Source organism: Theobroma umbraticum, unplaced genomic scaffold (assembly GCF_002168275.2).
Source record: "Theobroma umbraticum cultivar Fairchild unplaced genomic scaffold, ASM216827v3 scaffold_30.0, whole genome shotgun sequence".
NCBI lineage: Eukaryota > Viridiplantae > Streptophyta > Magnoliopsida > Malvales > Malvaceae > Theobroma > Theobroma umbraticum.
In genome coordinates, this window is record NW_018397254.1 from 612,977 (window position 1) to 631,799 (window position 18,823).

The 18,823-nt window shown below is 35.5% G+C and overlaps 3 protein-coding genes and 1 long non-coding RNA gene across 4 annotated transcripts; 2 read left to right on the plus strand and 2 right to left on the minus strand.

The window, feature by feature from the left end:
* Nucleotides 1-825: 825 nt before the first annotated feature.
* On the minus strand, nucleotides 826-3,181 carry LOC110422516 (disease resistance RPP13-like protein 4). Its single transcript, XM_021436468.2, has one exon. The coding sequence runs from the start codon at nucleotides 3,138-3,140 to the stop codon at nucleotides 999-1,001; it is 2,142 nt and encodes a 713-aa protein (XP_021292143.1). The 5' UTR covers nucleotides 3,141-3,181; the 3' UTR covers nucleotides 826-998.
* Nucleotides 3,182-8,816: 5,635 nt separating this feature from the next.
* LOC110416573 (uncharacterized) lies at nucleotides 8,817-11,501 on the minus strand. Its single transcript, XM_021428587.1, has one exon. It carries the CDS (start codon nucleotides 11,362-11,364, stop codon nucleotides 9,058-9,060), a length of 2,307 nt encoding a protein of 768 aa, XP_021284262.1. The 5' UTR covers nucleotides 11,365-11,501; the 3' UTR covers nucleotides 8,817-9,057.
* A 2,658-nt stretch (nucleotides 11,502-14,159) lies between these two features.
* Nucleotides 14,160-15,756, plus strand: LOC110424132 (uncharacterized). The gene is made up of 3 exons (XR_002445883.2): nucleotides 14,160-14,609; nucleotides 15,063-15,164; nucleotides 15,384-15,756. It is a non-coding gene; the product is annotated as an uncharacterized LOC110424132 (long non-coding RNA).
* Nucleotides 15,757-16,490: 734 nt separating this feature from the next.
* On the plus strand, nucleotides 16,491-18,733 carry LOC110422910 (cystic fibrosis transmembrane conductance regulator). Its single transcript, XM_021436942.2, has 3 exons — nucleotides 16,491-16,799; nucleotides 17,601-17,777; nucleotides 18,248-18,733. The coding sequence occupies exons 1-3, from the start codon at nucleotides 16,734-16,736 to the stop codon at nucleotides 18,455-18,457; spliced, it is 453 nt and encodes a 150-aa protein (XP_021292617.1). The 5' UTR covers nucleotides 16,491-16,733; the 3' UTR covers nucleotides 18,458-18,733.
* The last annotated feature ends 90 nt before the right edge of the window (nucleotides 18,734-18,823 follow it).

The following is an 18,823-nucleotide window of genomic DNA, read 5'->3' on the forward strand; positions in this document are numbered from 1 at the left end:
ATGAAGAAAAAAAAAAAGAAGAATTAAGAATAAAGGATGAAGGAGAGAGAAAAGCAAGAGCGGAATTAAGAATAGAAAATAAAAGGAAAGGAAAGGCATAAGAAAAGAAAGAAAAAGAAAATGGAATGAAACAGTACAGATAAAAAGAGAGAGAAGGATGAAGAGTAAGGAATAATAGAGAAAATATTGACAAAGGGAAACTAAATTAAAAAAAAAAAAGGAAAAGAAATGATTGGTAAAGATGAATAAAGGAAATAAGAGAATAAAGAAAAAAAAAGCAAACAAGGATGATGAAGACAAAAGAAATAAAGGAAAAATAAAATGAATAATTAAAGAAGAAGCAAATAAAAAGGTTAAAGAATATAATATATAAAACAAGAGGAATAAAGAAAAAGAAGAAGAGTGAAGAAGTAAAAATTATATATACATAAAAAAGAAAGATTAACAACTCAAAAGATGGAAAAGTAAAGAACAATATATGTAAGAAAAAGTTTGAGAAACAAATAAAATAGATAAAAATTAATTAAAGAGTGAAGACAAGTTGGAAGAAAAGGAAAATATTTTTTAATTATATAGATCATCTTATAAAAAATAGTTTTTATATATCCTTTATAAAAAATATTTTTTATAATAATTAAAATTTTTTTTTTCTTTATATATGTATGTCTGTTGGATCATTATTGTGGGAAATATCAATTTAAATTAAAGAAGCAGAAGAAGCAAAGGTAATATATAGACAGTAGCAGGCAATTCTGAAAGAGAAAGATGCATCAATTTGAGTGCGATGACTATTAGGACAAGCCTCCATAGTCCGCAGTGGTCAGTGCTCAATTTGCACAGAAAGAAGGAAGGAAAGAAAGAAATAAAAAAACAAACACTTGTAATTCAAGAACACACTTTCAACCAACAAGAATGAATGAGATTTTTGATAACCTGCAGCTGAATTCGATATGTCATTTATGACAAATCAATTATATTAGACCTCCAATCTATTTTTTTCAAGATTTCAGCCACACTCCACTTGCATCGCAAGGGCTGAACGCGACCTCATAGCATTTGACGCTCTCAAAATGTTTCAAGTTTGGAAATTGAGTCTGCAGATCTTTCCAGTTCATCTTTAGGCGACTCAAATACCTCAAACGTAAAATCTCAATCTTCTCCCACTTCTTGTCACCCAGGTCACTGAGTCTTCCACCTCTTATATAGAGCTGCTTTAGTCTAGTTAGCTTCTCCGGCACCAGCCAACTTGGTGGTTTTGTTCCACGGTAACCCTGAAGGTCCAATTTTACTAGTCCTAATTCGTTAGCTTGTCCCGCACTCGCCGGTCTTCCTTCTTGCCCGGAGCTTGACATCTTATGTTTCGAGAAAGTACCCTGTGCTTCTTCCTGCTTTTCATTACCTTTCCTCTCGCCTTTGTTTCCACAAATAAATTTTGCTAGACAACAGCGCTTCTTTTCTAGCGTTGGTTTTGCTTCAACGCTTTCCTGCTTTATTGTTTCTTCCTCGCCTTCCCACGCTATTTTCAGCTTCCGAAGTCCCGTAAATTTGAAGAGAGCATCTCCTGCAGTGTCTATATTGAACTTCCCGCTGTCTACATTGACATTGAGTTTCCTCAGATTTGTTAGCAGTGCCAGGTCGTCTAGAGTACACGAGCTTTTGCTATCGCTAATCACAAAACCCTTGAGGACTTGGAGTTGTGAAAGGGAACTCAGCTGTTTGGGCATGTGATAAAGAAAATAGCACTCAGATATATCCAAGTAAGTGAGATTCTTGAGTGAGCCTATTTTGTCTGGCAGTGTCTCCAGATTATGACATGCTCTAAGATCTAAGATTCTCAAATTGATGAGTTCGCAAAGAGATCCTTCTAGCATCGTAATTCTGGAGATTCCTTGAAGACTCAAAAGCCTTAAACGCTTCATATTTTTCAAACCTTCCAAGAATTTAGTGCTTTCCACCTCTATGTGGTGCTTACGTATGCTCTCCCATCTTCCCAGATAAAGAACGCTGATGCGTGTCATCTTGGAAAATAGCTCCAATGGAAAATCAAGATATTGCTTACTTATGTTGAACAATGTTAGCTGCTTTTCCGGATTTGTTAGTTGTTGCTTTTTCGAATTTGTTTGCTGCTGCTGCTTTTCCACGGTCTGGGAAGAATTTTTAGATGACCAATAAGGTCCTTCGGATTTTATCAGACATGCCTTTTGGCTCGCTGAAGAATCCATCTTCGGGTTTCCTTTGGAGTCGTAATCAAAGAAGTTAGCCTCCTTGGCAAGCCTGATCAACAAAGAACGAACAATTGGGTGCATCTTATAGCTGGTAGCAGGCAATCTACTTTTTTTCTCGACAGGCTCAATGAATCCCTCCTTGACAAATACTCCAAGAATGTGGTTCATAGGATCCATCTCCTCCTTTTCCCCTGGAATTTCCGTTAAACTCTCTCCAAGCCACCAAAGTCTTAGAAGGCTCTTCTTAATTTCTGCCTTCTCCGGGAAGATTGCGAAACACAACAAGCACAGCCGGAACTTCACATCAAGGCGGTCATATTTGTCTTGAATTTCTTTGAAAAAAGAGCGTTTGGGCTCAAGTATTTTTGCTGCTTCATATAGATTAGGCAGATCACCTTCTTCCCTGCTGCAGGCAACTGTCTTCTGCAAATTCCAACTTGGTCCAGAAATTAAGTTTGAGGCTTGATGCTGCGATGGGATCTGGATTTTCACTTTTGTGATGTTGGTACTCAGAACTTTAAGATTGTGCTCAATCCGCTGGTCAAAGGAGCGACTTGAGGATTCAAGACCTTTCAGGATGTCATCGACATTGCCTTGAAGAGTTTTGACCTGTTTTATGAGATCATTTTCAAAATTCTTCAGTTTCTGAAATGCTCTAATCATTTGATTGAGCTCTTCGCATACTTTCTCAAGCTGAGGAGGCACTTTTTTCTCTTTTGTCTTTTTATCTTCATCCGCAGCTTTGCTTTCCTTCCCTTGATTGCCTCGATCAGAAACATCGACCTTCTCCTTCCTGTTGATCACCGCCTTGTTGAGAAGTTCATGCAAACGGTTTAGCTTTTCAATGATAATCTGAATGGAGATGATTTCAGCGGATTCTGTCAGCTGCACTGAACCACCCTTAGATGAAGACATGTCTAATGGTTGAAGAGAAAATTAAGCTGAGGAAAGAGAAATTAAAGGTGTGCATCATGAAATTCAATAGCAGAAGCTCTTGGTATAAATCCTCAGTAGAATCCAATTCGATGGCGATTCTATAAGCGTTTGGAGTTCCCAAACTTTGCAATCAAGAAAGACATTTATTCTTTCACCTTCCATGGTGGAAGCGTAAAGAAATTCACTCTCTAATCCTTTGGAATAAAAATCTTCTATCTCATTTGTTATATTTTTTATAATTTACGCAACATACTAAGAAAATATTTTACATAAACATCACTTTTTCAATTAAGTTACTTGTTTTTTTGGTTGATAGCATTAGATTAGACATAGGACCTAAAATTATTAAGAAAACACCAAGTAGGGCTAGAGGATTTTTATTTAATCTTTTGAAATTTTCATATACTTTTTTTTACACAAAACATTACCGATATGACATAGATTTAAGATTTTTAACTCATGTTTTGCTCGTTACTTTTCAAGCGGACTGATTTGCTAATTTGCATACTTCTTACTAAAACATTAAAGGAATAAAAGAAAAGAGATTAATTATAAATATATGATAATAGTAACATATTATTTATATATATATATATGTGTACAAGAATTTTGGAATTTGGTTACGATAATAGTCACTTAAAATAAAGGATACACTCTCCTATCATATAGTAAACTGGTTTTTGCGTTTCTCTGAGTGTGATTGCTTAATGTGGTAAGCCTTCTGCCAATCCATGCGAGTAGTTGCGCTTTTTGTACAGCTTCTCTTTGCCAAGGCGGTCTTCATGTCAATGAGAGTTTTTGATAGTTTCAACTTCAAACGAACAATCACATATCAGTTGTGTGATCAATAAAATCCACTTTTCAAAAAAGAAGCTTCTACGTAAAGTACGTGACATTAGAAGTTGTAAGTTACGAGCAGTGCATGAATATTTGGTGAGGGGTGGCGACTCACCAATATTCTTAGCCACGGGCAGAGGATGAAAATATATGGTGACAGGAGAAAACGGTGGCAGCCCGCAGCCATCAAGGTGGGGGGCGGGGAGGGAATGAGTTTGCCATTTATGGCTTTACTCCATAGACTGAGAGAAGGGTAATTTTGTTAGATAGGAGGTGGGATTTTTTTTTCCTCAACCAAGAAATAAGTTGTATTAATAAATTACATAAAGCAGCAATATTTACAAGCACTGCATGGTGCCTATAAAAGTCACTAGCATATACAAATGTAGACAATATGCTCTTGTTAATAGACATAAATCACATAGATTAAACAAGGCGTATAACAAAGCCAAAAAGTTTGTAACAAAAAGAGATGCATATTAACTTAAGCCACATCAAAAACTTGAGAGCTGCAACCACACTGAAACATCAAATCCTTGCCAACTCCATGCTACGGGTTTCCTTCTTGTAAAGTGTGTAAATTGGTAACACCACCAAGTGATTGCAAAAGTTTTCTGGATGGGCCCGTAAAGTGATTCCTCACCATTCTAGTTTTATTAGAGCTTCCCATTCCTCTGATATTTCGACATAAAGAGTGCAGACTGTTTGAAGAAGATATGGTCAGTCAACAGCAAAACAGAATAATGAAGCCCAACAATGAACCAGCCATTTTCCACACACAATGACATTCACACAACGAAATCATCACCAACAACCATGATTATAACTCCATATCTTAGCATAAATACATATTCAGGTAGAGCTATTTGAGTAATTAAACTTCAAAAACTTCACTTCTGGCAACACTCATAATACTCCCATTCTCCTGAGCAACTGTCGTCATTGAAAGTTGATTCTGCCTTCTCTCATTCAAACATGATTCTACGAAAAATCCTAGAGCCTTCATCGTCTCTAATTCTATTTTCCAGCTCCCTGTATAAGATTAAGATCAATGATATCCATGAATCTTTCTCCTTCGAGAATTTTCCTAGCAAAAACCACCAAGTTGGCATTTTCCTTTTCTTTGTTAAATTCAATTGTTTTCTTGGGAGTCAACAGCTCCATCAAAAACGACTCCAAAACTGGACACATCACACTTTTAAGTCAACTGGCATGACCCACATCACTCAATTCCATGTTTACATTTCACCAGGCTGAAACTAAAAATTTGTATGTAGAAGTACCACACCATTGTGAACTTCCCGCAAAAGATTCTACTATGAATTGCAGATGGGTTATCTGATTTGCGATCAAATCAGCGTCTTCTTGTTCTTGGTTTAACTATTTTTTGAATTTTGTTCAAAATTTGATTCTCTGGGTAATTTAGTGTAAGCTCAAATGTCACAAACTACGTTCTTTCGTTGAAGTATGTAATAGTTTGTATGATACTTGAATTGACACTTTCACACAAGTCAATTAATGCTCAGTGTTATTTGTTTTAATATTAATATTAATAATAAATCAAATTAAAAGAATTTACATTAAAATTAAAAAAAAATCAAATGTCATATGTGCAACCACTTAATCATAAAAAAAAATATTTTATTAATATGAAATTGATTATAAATGATCTAAAACATGTCATCGTCCGTCAGACCATTAAGGCAACCTTAAATAATTTACTATAAACATACTTTTATCAATAAAGCAACTCAACAATACACCAACTATTTACTTCTTATAAAGAGTTTACGAATTTTTATAAGTATTTTACCAATAACCATTACAATACTTAAAATGAGGATATTTTTTTCTTAAAAAGTCTTCTTCTTAAAAACTTAATAAATATTTATGAAAACGTTATCACTAGCCGTTACATTATTTGAAAAAGGAACAATTCTCTTATAAATACAAAAAACTTAATCTTCTAGATAATTTTACCCTATCATAATCTAATACAAAGTTAACTCATGGCACCATGCTTCAAACCCATGTTCCATACATCTTCAGCTTCCTTGATGATTACTTCATTCCTGTGACTAATATCACCATCAGAGAGGGTATTGGCTGAGGCTGAGCTATTCAGATTTGGTGGGTAAGTCTTCCTTGTGAGGCCTTGAATCCCTTTCTTCCTTAATTTCTTGAATTTCTTTGTAGCCTTTGCAATAATTTTTTTGTCAAATGAATCTGCCAAACACAACTCATCAAAGTGGTTGTTTGCTTCAGCTACTTCTATGGGTTCCAAATCTGCTGAAATGGTGAAAATGGGGTTTTTGGAATTGCTTGAAGCTTCAAATGGTGCATTTTCAGGTTCTGTTTCGAGGGTGGGGACAAGGCATGGTAGAGCGAGTCATTTGTTGCTGACTGGTCAGTTAGAGGATAATAATTAGGCTCCAAATGGGCTTGGGTCTCCAACAGTTCCAGTGGCTCGACTAAGGGTCCAACCTAATCCATACAAAGCCCATTATCTATGACTTCACCTGGGCATGATTCATTCGCAATATGGGCTGCTGGGTCGGCCACATTTGCCGAGGATCCTGAATCTGGGCTCATTGGGCTTTGGAGAGTGTGTGTTGCTGGGTTGTGGGTCCTTTTAACCATTGCATGGGCTTGGTACTCCTCTTTTTGGGCTATTGCTTGGCTCACTGGAAATTTCCCTAGTTGCTTCGGGTTGGGCTCCTATTAGGTGGCCTTTCCAGTCTATAGTCAACCCAATGCTTCTACATTCATTTGGACTTGAAGAACTAAATGGGTCGCATGGTCCCTTTGCTTGCAAGGGCAAAATAATCTCTTCACTTGTCAATGGCGCCTTGCTTTTGCCCCTCATACGCTGACTCTACCCCGCACCCCCAGCGTCATCTGCTTCCATGTGACATGGGTGGTTTTCTTTGGATGAGAATTCAGAAGAGGAGCAAGAAGCACAGTCAAATTCTTTCCATTTAGACCAACCTGGATATTCTGCGACACATTCAGGAGCAAATTCTTGTACGTTAATAGAAAAAAACTGGTTTCACACAGCAAGATGAATATACTCATCAATGGTTTGCAAACTGTTAGTTGTGATCAGCATCGTGGTCCTTTCAAAGGATTGAAACCTCATTGTTTCATCCCCTAGACAGATGAGCTCACCCCATAATTTCGCAATATTGTAGAAAGTTGTCCTACTCCATGCATGAATGGGGATCCGTGAACAAGAAATCCAACATCTCCTAGCATTGATGCCCGAGTTTGGAGAGCAGACATCTACCTTGTCAAACCATTATTCAAGCCATGACCTATTCCCAGCTTTGTCTTCTTCAAATTTTACCCTATTTTCGAAATAAATCAGAAAATGAAAACCCACAACACGCCTGATGGATATCCCATTCCTCCCATCTTCCCGCATCAATTTTTCCACATCTTCAGGTTCACTGTAATTCTTGCAAACAGCTACAAGACTTCTTTCAAGCCAATGTAAGTTTTCATTCTCAATGAACCCAGAACATATCTTGTGTCCCGATGGGGCTCGGTGGAGGCAGCAGCGTGGGTTCCGGTTGTTCAGCTTCCCCCTCTATCACGGCCTGCAAATAAGATTTAGATCCCCGCACACTATTAGCAGCGGAGCCCCTGATATTCGAATGCCCAGGATCAAAACCCAAATTTTGGGATTTTAATGTATCTCTGTTTCTATCATCTAAATTCACCTGAGAATTGGGTTGAGCTTTGCCTGAGCACGTGGTCCAGTCTGAGCATCTTTTGAACCTGAGCTCAGTGATTCGTCTCTCCGCCGCCAGTAAGTTTGACGCGAGTTGTGTTTAGCTAGGTAAACTCCCAACTTGCAATCAAAGAACCAAACCCCATGTGAACTTTTAATCGCCACCTAAGCATCGCTTAGTGACTGATAATGAATAAAGCCAAAAGCTTTCCCTTTGTTTGATAATTTTCTTGGCATAAAAACATCCAGAATATTCCCATACTTCTCGAAAATAACTCTCAGCCATCGAGGTGTAGTTTTTGGGGGAAGCTTTCCCACAAAATCGTAGTGTTTTCATTCCTTTGGGTGCGCTCCGATTGTCCCTGATTGCTTGCCTCGATGTTTTGTCTATTCCCTCCTACAGCAGCCATCGCTTGATGACCGAAATATAGGAGGTGGGATAATTTATTTTTTATTTAAATATATATAATTTGCAATTGTACTTTTAAATAATTAATAGACATAATGCTAAAAAAATTCATGAATTATTTTTAAAAAATAAAATAAAGTTTTATTTTTTATTTTTTTAATTAAGTATTTATATTTTTATTTTAAATCAAATATGTAATTATATTATTTACCATTAATCAAAATATATTTAACTCAAATAAAAGTAAAATTCATTTGATTCAAAATAAAAATACAAAAACTTAATTAAATGAAATAAAATATATGTTTAATAAATATTTTAAAAATATATATAAACATAATGCCTTAATTACTTAATGATCTATAAAATCATATTCAAATCTTATTAATAATATTTAAGTGATTTTAAGTTAATATAATGTTTTAAATACAAATCAAATAGAAATATCGATCTGATCCCATATTAATAATTATGTTTAAGACAGTATTTGAAACTTTTTAAATTTTTACTCCCTTCAACAATATTTCCATAAAAGAGATTCGAGTACATTTATTTTAACAATGGATAATATCTCTTACTCAATAATTATGATATTCAAATCCCCTTTCTCAAAACATTATATATATATATATATTATAAAATTAATAGCATAATGTTTGACAATGATTGTTATTGATTCCGTCACCACCAACCACATGGATATGGCGACACAACCAAATGAGGGAGAAATGTTGGAAGGCTGAGACCTGAGAGCATTACGCGAAGATAAAAACACAGAGAAGAAAGAAAGTAAAATTATTACATAAATAGTTTTAAGACAAATAAGTCAGACACCTGGGTGCGACCACACCAGTGCAAACACTATAATTTATTTTTGAGCCTTAAACATAAATGGATCCACTTGTAAACAAATTTGTTTACTTTCCGGGAACCAGTTTGGCCAATGTATTGGTTTGGAAGTAATGGCCAAGACCAAGGTGAGCCATCAGTAACCAAACAAAAGTAATAAGCTCCCCACCTTTGCTTATTTGCTGAGCATGTGAGCTTGCTTTGCATTGGGTTGCAGCATAGGAGAGTAATTCCACCCATACCTTGCTCATTAACAACCATTTCTTCTCTCCCAATTTGTTTAGCTCTTTGGCCAGCCTGCATGCATCAAACAACACGGATTTACTTCTATCTCCCTTCAGGTACACAGGTTTAACCTCTGTATTGACGTCATAAATTTCTTTGCAGGCCTTCCTGTCTTGATTTGGTCCTAAACCTGTTTTCTGAAATAACCTTTCAGCCTCGGCACAAGTGTCTTGGAATCTTATTTTTCCTATACCCGCTACATTGGACATCATAGTTGGCCGCATAACTAAAATGTACAACATGTAATCTGAGAGAAGCTTACTGAACCGTCGATTTTTCGAATCGGGGTCGTTCCAATTGTCAGTGTCAGTGTAGTGGCAGATGTCAGTGGCAATGTGCCACAAAAGAAGGCTCTCATCGTATTCGACCTGATCACCTGCAAATTCCATTAGGTTGCTATAATCAGATTCTGCCGATATACTCAGAGCCCATTCACCTCTACTTGAGGATATCCTCTTGGCATCTTCTGGACTATCTGCGAAGACGGATTTTGCTTTGAGCTCCGCAAAGATAAATTCCCATAACTCCTTAGTTAATGGCTCTTGGGACACGTATCTTATTTCATCCAGAAAATCCTTAAGGCTCGTCTTTGTAGTGATGGTTCTTGGAATAAAGCAGAAAAACCAAATGGCTTTACCGACAACATTGTTTTTTTTTATTCTTTGTAAAGCCCTGACAACAGAGTTTGGCAACAGCTGAGGCAAATGCTTTTCCCTGAACTCCGCAACTTTAATTGTACTTTTTTTTCGAAGGCTGAAATTCCCACAACTGGAGGGTTCATGGATTGTGCTCGGACTGCTATGCAGGCAATACCTTATGAAGTTGTGTGCTGAGACAGATTCAGACCACCTGCGAAACAGAATGCGTGTACCCAAGGCTCCAAAGTTCACTCCCATACATTTATAGTCGTACCACCGACGCCTCTTGACAGCAAGGAAGCCCCTGAAGATAGCAGCCACCGGAAATAAAATAATTGAACGAACAGGGCTCTTGATGGAAGCAAAAGTCCAATCGGAGAAAATGAGCATGAGGAACGCTACAACCTCCAGGGCAATGGCACCGAGGAGCAAGATGTAGGTGATTTTGACATTAAATGGATCGTATTCATTTTTGTTTGCTTTAAAATGGAAGAGCCCAAGAGCCGCTAAAACGGACCCAAAGGCTGTGAATCGGAAAAGATAGCCTACAATAGAATGCATTACCTTCATCTTGGTATAGAAAACCCCATATATGAAGGTGAGTTCAACCTCTATTACTCTTAAAGCATCTACCGGTTCCCTCGCTAAGAAGAAGTCTCGGCTCTCCTTGCGCGCGTGGATACTAAACATGAGATCGACCACAAGTCCCTTGAAGGTTTCAAAGAAGTGATAAGCATAATGCACCACTTCTAAATCATCCAATTTGCCTTGCTTCGTTTCCTTGACTTCTTTTTCAGGCTCTTGTACCGTAATTATTCTCGTTGGAAGATTGCCCTCTTTCATAGAAGCATATTTCTTCATAAGCCGTGCATAGTCGGGCCCAGGATCTGGTTTCTGGAGCATGGAGTCCCGGAATCTGTCCAAGCTTGCAAGGAACAAAGCACAAATCCGCTCAGCATACTTGATAATTCCGGCAACAAGCATAAGCAATGTGGGGACCTGCAACTTGTTTCTGGGAAGAGATTGAATGAAGACATAAAGAGCGGCTATGGCTTGGAGGATGAGGCTAAGCATGTGCCTCAGCCAGAGTTCATTATCCTCAAGAGAAAAAGCTGTAATGGTATCAGGACAACCAAGGTGTAGTAAGAGGAAGGGAGCCCAAAATGCTAAAAGATCGCTGTCTCCCTTAAGGCCAGAAGGATTAGATTGGGTGCGTTGGCTGTTGGTGATGAGACCAATAGCATAATTAGCAGCTGCATCAGCGATCAAGTAAGCACACCAGATGAGCGCAATCAAGGGTCTCCTCCTTGTGGATATTCTGAATGGGGCGACCAAAGTCAGGAAGCTCTGCAAGAGGAGGCTAAACATAAGAGCCCCTCGGATATTCCATTCATCCCAAATCTTCTTGATGAAGTATAGAGCAGTAGTTAGAGCTGGCGTGAGCTTAATCATATCCTCCCACTCTCGTTTTCTTCTTCGGTTCACTCTTGTTTTTCTTTTTTCTTGAAAAGCACACTCTTAGGTTCACTCTTGTTAGTAGCAAACCAATAAACATAGGCATCAAGCCATTTCTTCGTCTTCTTATATTAAAAGAGTGGCCCTCGCTGCCTCGCCCTTGCCCTTGTTTTACAAGGGAAGGATTAATCGTGTTTTTGCTACAGTCATTTTCTTATATTTTTACTCTGTTTAATTAATCACTAAGCTTTAATTAAGAAAATTAGTTAGAAACCTAGGTATGATTTGATCTATTTAATTACCAAGCTCTGCCAATCTATTGATTTTATCTTCAGTTTTAATTTTTTATTTAACCATCTTAACAGAAAACTTCACAATTTCACCTAAAGAGAGAATACTAAACAACTAACTAATTGTTCAGCTTTCATAATAACTATGAGAAAAACAGTATATTAATGAAATATAAAATTAAGAAAAAATGAGTGAGATTTCAAATTGAAGATGAATGGGAAAGAATATGACTAAAGAAACATAACAAAAGGTACCAAGAGAAGATTAAGAATTAAATAAACAGGAAAAAGAAAAAGAAATATATAAAGAAGAAGAAGAAGAAAAATTTTTAAAAAAAAGGAAATAAGGATTGAAGAAAATTGGAAGAGAGAGAGAGAGAGAGAGAGAGGAATAATAGAGAAAATATTGAAACATAAAAAGGAACAAATGAAGGGTAAAGTTGGATAAAGAAAAAAAACAGGAAATGAGAGAGTATTAAATTATTCTTATTTTATGTAATCAAAATCTTTGTCACATTTAGCAACCATTTATTTTTATATAAAAAACCTCAGGCACCCCTAACTTTTAAAGTAAAAAATTTTAACTTTAAGATATTGTATTCGAATTCGGGGTTATAAAAATGAGATTTATGAAAGAATTATATTTATATATATATATATATATTATCTTCTTTCATATACAAAATGTCAAACATAAGCCTAGCATGATTCACATGTTGGGGGTACCTTCCTCTTTGGCTTTTCTTTTCGTAACAAAAGTTTTCTATAGCTGGCATGAGACTTGACTGTTATTCCCTACAAAAGCTTTTTAGGTTAAGAAACAAGAATATTGCAACTTATTTGAGTTTCTTAAGTAAAGAATTATTATAGTACACTTTCTCTCTTTTTTTTAATCCACTCTTATCAAAATTGTTAAACGCACAAGTAATTCTTATTCTATTACTTTCTAATAGAAGCACATTCATTTGTCAGTGAGTAATTCTTATTGGAAGAGAAGCGAATTCATTTGTGGACGAAGGGTGAGGTCAAGTGAAAGGCAAGTTCGGGAATATATGGATTGCTTGCTTACTCGAGCATTTTTTTGAGGTCATTTTGCGTTTTGGACTTGATATGTTTGTCGAGTTTTATTGTATTATTTATAAATCATTTTCTTTTTCTTAGTATGTGTGTTTTTTTTTATTTATATATTTATTTTAAAAAATTTTAACATATACATGTTTCTTCTATGAATGGGAGTAGTATATTCATTTGCCAATGAAGGATGAGGTTGAGTGAAAGGCAAGTTCGGGAATATATGGATTGCTTGCTTACTCGAGCATTTTTTTGAGGTCATTTTGCGTTTTGGACTTTGATATGTTTGTCGAGTTTTATTGTATTATTTATAAATCATTTTCTTTTTCTTAGTATGTGTGTTTTTTTATTTATATATTTATTTTAAAAAATTTTAACATATACATGTTTCTTCTATGAATGGGAGTATGTATATTCATTTGCCAATGAAGGATGAGGTTGAGTGAAAGGCAAGTTCGGGAATATATTGATTGCTTGCTCGCTTGAACATTCTTTGCAGGTCTTTACACACTTTGCACTTTGGTATCTCTATCTAGTTTGTCAAGCTTTATTGTACTATTAATATGTCATTCTCTTTTTTTATGTGTGTTTCTTTTTCCTTTTATTTATATATGTATTTTTTAAAAAAAATTTTAATATGTACGTATTTCTTTTGTGAATGTAAGTATGTATATTCATTTGTCAACGAAGGATGAGGTCAAGTGAAAGGCAAGCTTGGGAATATATTGTTTGCTTGCTGGCTCGAGCATTCTTTCGAGGTCTTTTTATACTTTACACTTTGATATCTCTATTGAGTTTGTCGATTTTTATTGTACTATCTATATGTTGTTTTCTGTTTCTTTGTGAGTGTTTTTTTATATATTTATTTATTTTTTAAAATTTTAATGTACATGTGTTTCTTTTATGAATGTAAGTATATATATTCATTTGCCGATGAATGATGATGAGGTTGAGTGAAAGGCAAGCTCAAGAATATATCGATTGCTTGCTCCCTTGAGCATTTTTTTGAGGTCATTTTGCACTTTGCACTTTGGTATCTCTATCGAGGTTGTTGAGTTTTATTGTACTATCTATATATTATTCTTTTTTTCTTTGTATGTGTTTCTTTTTTCTTATTTATATATTTAATTTTTAAAAATTTTAGCGTACATGTGTTTCTTTTGTGAATGTGAGTATGTATATTCATTTGTCGACAAAAGATGAGGAAATGAAAAGCAAGCTTGAAAATATATTGATTGCTTGCTCGCTCGCTCGAGCATTCTTTAGAGATCTTTTTGCGCTTTGCACTTTAGTATTTCTATCGAATTTATCGAGTTTTATTATACTATCTATATGTTATTATTTTTTTTCATATGTGTTTTATTATTATTATTATTATTATTATTTATTAAAATTTTAACATACGTGTGTTTTTTTCTGTGAATGTGAATATATATATATATATGAACTCATAAGTAATTATAGAGTTGAAAAAATAAATTTATTAGAAAATAAAAACAGAATTTGTAAAGAGGAATAATAAATGGACAATTTTTTCAAAAAATAATTTAAAAAGAATTATATACATATCTAATTATGGCTTGAATCTACAGCCCTTTTCCAATTAAATCCTACCTAGGAAGTGTGTTTAATTCTAAATTATGCATTAGACATAGTGTATACAATTAATATTTTTAAATGTAATGTGTAGCAAGTATGAAACTATAACTTTTATCCCAAAAAAAAAAAAGAAAAATTGGGCCCCAAGTTGCTATGCAAGGAGGTTAGAAGCAGAGAGTAAGAGCATCAAGAGAGGGAAAGTAATTGGTGTTTGAGAGCATTGAGAGTCTGGGAGCTGTTTCTGGTTTTCTTTCTGTCATTCAACTCTAGCCATGGATAAAGGTTTTTTTCACTATTTTTAATCATTTATTTTTTCCTGCTTTATTAATTAATTTCAGTTCTTCCTTTCCTTTTCAAAGTTCTTTCACCAAGTTTTTCTCATTCTAAATTTTCAAAAACCAAAAAAAAAAAATCATTTTCTCTACCATTTAAACAATCATAAATTTATTAATATTATACTCAATAATTCTATCACTTGTAATTATTCAACTAATTATATTACTATAAATCTATGTAATTAAAAAAATTAATGAAAAAGCACTATGTATAGTGAAAAAAAAAATTATACAGCTGGTATAAGTCAATGTTTTTCCTTTTGGCCAGGAGTATAAGTTGATGTTTACTCTATTAATGGATGACTTATAATGAGAAAATTCATAACTTCACACCATGTGTAGCTCTCTGACTTCTCTGTTTTCACTTTCTGATGCACGGCTGTTTCTGTATAATGCGCAGAAAAGATTATTTTTCTGGGTTAAGGAAACCAAGTGATTTGACTGAAAGGCAGCTCTAGCTGTTTTATTAGGATACCAAGAAATCATCAATGTCCTAATGTTGGTACGTGAATGAATTTGTTACTTTTGAGTGATTCTTCAAGATATTTTCCTGCACAATCTGCATGTACTTGAGCCACACTTCAATACATCCCATGATATTTTGATTGCCTCGATAAAAAGTTGTGATCTTGATTATGCAATCAATTTTGTGCTTTTCTAGGTTTGATGAGATCTCTGATTGTTAGTGCCGAAAATTCATTGTGAAGTTGTTTTTATGCAGGGGTTTCCTCAGTTAGCCATACAAACAGAGATTGATCCAAGCTGCAGGCTGCTTCCTATGAGTATACAAGCCAATATATGCTTCCCAGGATGAGCTGTATGTTCAAACTTTCTGATTCATAGATCCTGGAAGTGAAGCTACAGGCTTACTGCAATGTCATATTGTGAAGGAGATTAGTGCTTTGGAAGTGAAGATCTTGCCCTTTGTAAAGTCTGATGGAATTGCAAAACTCCAAATCTTGAAGTATCAGAACTTTCCCTTGTGTTTTCAAGACTCTGAAAGTTTGCTGAATGTATTGTTTAGTTTAAGCTTTTGAGTGTATATATAAGAATTATAGTTTAAGTCCAGTTTCCTGCTTCTGAAAATTTGTTATTCCGGGCTTGGAAAACTGCTCTTCATTGTTTGCAGATACAAAGTTTTCCTGATCTTCCAAGTCCTCCTACTTTTCTTTTTTAACCGGTAATTCTCTTTTCAAGCGACACCCGCTCTCTGTGCCTGCAAATAGTGAAGAATGGTGAAAAACCCAAAAAGGTCGAAATCATTCTTATTCAGCCTTCTATGTCTGACATGTGAGCAGCATGTTGTTCAAAGAGCACTGCAAAATCCTTATAGAAAAGTGTACTTATCCATCTCTAGCAGTCTTAATACTATTATTCCACTCCTTTTTCTTCAAAAGAAAATCATTTTAGAAAGAAGAGATGATGTTTTCACGCCATGGAAACGGCGGGTGAAAAAGTAGGAGCAGTTTCCAGCTAGACAGGTCGCCTGTGGGACAGCTAAAGCATAGACATTGGGCAGCAAACGCCGCTTGCCACTCGAAAGCCACCTAACCAATGGAAACCAACCTCCGGGCTGTGGTGCTCAATTCTTAAATAAACCATTTGGCCAAGTTTTAGGCTATGATCCCCGTCAACTGAACAGCTCTAAACTCCACTTGCCAGCTGCCTCTTTCTTGTCCTCTTCCACATGGAGTCTCTCGAGTGTCTTTTTCTTTCTCTTCGTAGTAAATAGTACTAACAATAGTAAAATATTTGTAGTAGTTTTCGACATTAAAAAGATTGTTTTTTTTTTAAGAAAAAGAAAAGACACAGAATCCCAACAGACAAAACCCATTACGCAAAGCAAACTAAAACAAAGCAAAGCCTAACCGAAAGCCCCCACTCTTATCAGCTTCTCTCGGTCTCTCTCCTCATCCTTAGCTGTAGAGAGAGAAACTGTAACATCATTTGAGTTTGCAATAAATAACTCTGGGTCTCAGCTGACTTGAAATTTTTTTTTGTCTACAAACGAAGCTAAGATCGGAGTACCCTTTGGTCTGAATTAGAGTTTTCCATAGGTGGGAAAAACAACATGGTTGGTATTTTTTCCAGATTTTCTGTTGGCAGGGCCGGTCATCGACGTTCCCAGAGTGCTCTTGTAAGAACTCTTCTTCTGTTTCTTTTATTTAGTAATTTTTCTAGAGGTTTGTTTTAATGGAATCTGGAACATGTGAATCTAAGGAAACCTTTCTTTTTTGTATATTTTGTTGGGTCTTTGTTTTTTTTTTTTGGATTAGTTAATTGGGTATTCTTTATTTGGATTGACCTGTTTATACGGCCTAATTTGCATTTTTCTTTTTAATTTCTTGTTTCCTATGCTTTGATTTGGGCCAAACATTGGTCTTTAGAAGTTAGATGTTAAGCATATTCTTGGTTATGTTGGAATTGGTTGATGTACTTTGAGATATCATGCCTTCATTTTGTGATCTGACTATTTCTTGTGATACTTGTTACGACTTCAGTAATATGGTTTTAACTTTGACCTTTTTCTTTTCAAATAGGTTTAATTTTGGGATTTCTTGATAGAATTCTGTCATCATGTGCCATTGTGTACTTGATTTGATTACTACAAGAGATATGAGCTACACCCAGATGTCATGATCAGTAATCTGTTTTATGGTGATATATATAATTATAGATGCCTAGTATAGATGCTTTTGGGTTGTTGGGCTCTTTGGATATTCAAAGACCTATTAGACTGAGTTCTGCTATTGTTGCAGGAATTTATCTTTCTTGAATTTCTTTTTTTTTGCTCAATATAATTATGTTGAAAGCTTGTTTTCCCTTTTATGCATCCAGCTCCTGAGTCCTGTCATTCGCTTTAAGTGCTTTTGCACTTCTAATCGGAGTTGTTAGCTTCTTGTTGCAAATGACTAATGAGCTGCCATTTGTGGTGCAGGAAGAAAGGGAAGTTATGCCCCCAAATCCGGATATTGCAGCTTCAGCTACGGCTGCTACTGCTACTACTCATGGGATTGAAGTAGCAGTTGAGTTTAAGCCAGTCGAACATCCGATTGAGCCTTTGGACAATGACCAACCAATTCAATGCCCACTACCTGAACCTTCAATTCTAAATGTAAGCTTTTGAGACTTGTTTTTTGTTTCTATGTTCTTAACCAAGTTCTTTACCGCAGATTGCACTAACTTAGAAAATAAAGTTATGAGACAATTAAGACTTTATGCTCAATTCATTAAAATATAGCTTGAGTAGTGAGTATCTATTCGCCCAACTGCTGTTGATGGTGGTATAAGGAAAATGGTTCTTTGGGACTGCATCTTAATGATAGGTCCAACTATTATATAGTCTTATGATAAAAGAAACCTTATTTAAGTTTTTGAGGTTCATACCATTCACAGGTTTTTATTTTCTGGTATGCATGGTTGTATATGATGAAATGATCATGCAGGTTCTCAAAGCTAGTGACAGTTGACATCTTCATTCATTTTTCGTAGTGGTGGTCTGGAATTGTACAAACCATCTCTTATGAACTTGTTTAATTGTCAGGAAGTTAAAATTCATATACTTTGTATTTCTTCTGTCATCAGGATGGAAGAATCTGGAAGGAGCGTGTATCAGCTGGCGTAATAAGGAGAGGTGACTTGCCAGTTATGAAGGATGGAGACAGCCTTGAATCTGAAGCAACTGGAACAAAACCCCAGCCAACTCATTCTAATCGGCTGATTTTGCCTTCTCTGAGTGCCCCAGAACATAATTTATTAAACCTTCTTGAAGAATGTAATGCATCTGGGATCTGAAGCCTGATACCAAATCTTGGTTAGAGTTCAACTCGGAATAATTTGCATATATAAGTTCAAAGTGTATTTATTTTTTGGCACCTATTTGGTTGAATATATAGATCATGGAAAGGTTACCCTCACACCTGTACATCTAATAAATGGCATCAAAGCTTCAGTCCACTAACCCTGCTGACCTATTACTCTTCTCCATATTTGTTCTTGGATGAAATCACCACCATTTGTATTTATTTTACTAGTTTTAACACCTTTCCTGTTGGCTTTTTCGCATAGGAACTGACTGCAAGTGTAGTAGCCAATTATTTGGATTGGGTAGTCTTTTGTTTCCACTTTCCTAATCCAGTTATAGGCTTGAAGGAAAGGAGA

Coding starts and splice junctions, on each gene's coding strand:
- LOC110422516 (XM_021436468.2), bottom strand. CDS start 3,140: ATGTCTTCATCTAAGGGTGGTTCAGTGCAGCTGACAGAATCCGCTGAA.
- LOC110416573 (XM_021428587.1), bottom strand. CDS start 11,364: ATGATTAAGCTCACGCCAGCTCTAACTACTGCTCTATACTTCATCAAG.
- LOC110422910 (XM_021436942.2), top strand. CDS start 16,734: ATGGTTGGTATTTTTTCCAGATTTTCTGTTGGCAGGGCCGGTCATCGA. Junction 16,800..17,600: donor GACGTTCCCAGAGTGCTCTT/GTAAGAACTCTT, acceptor TTTGTGGTGCAG/GAAGAAAGGGAAGTTATGCC. Junction 17,778..18,247: donor CTGAACCTTCAATTCTAAAT/GTAAGCTTTTGA, acceptor TTCTGTCATCAG/GATGGAAGAATCTGGAAGGA.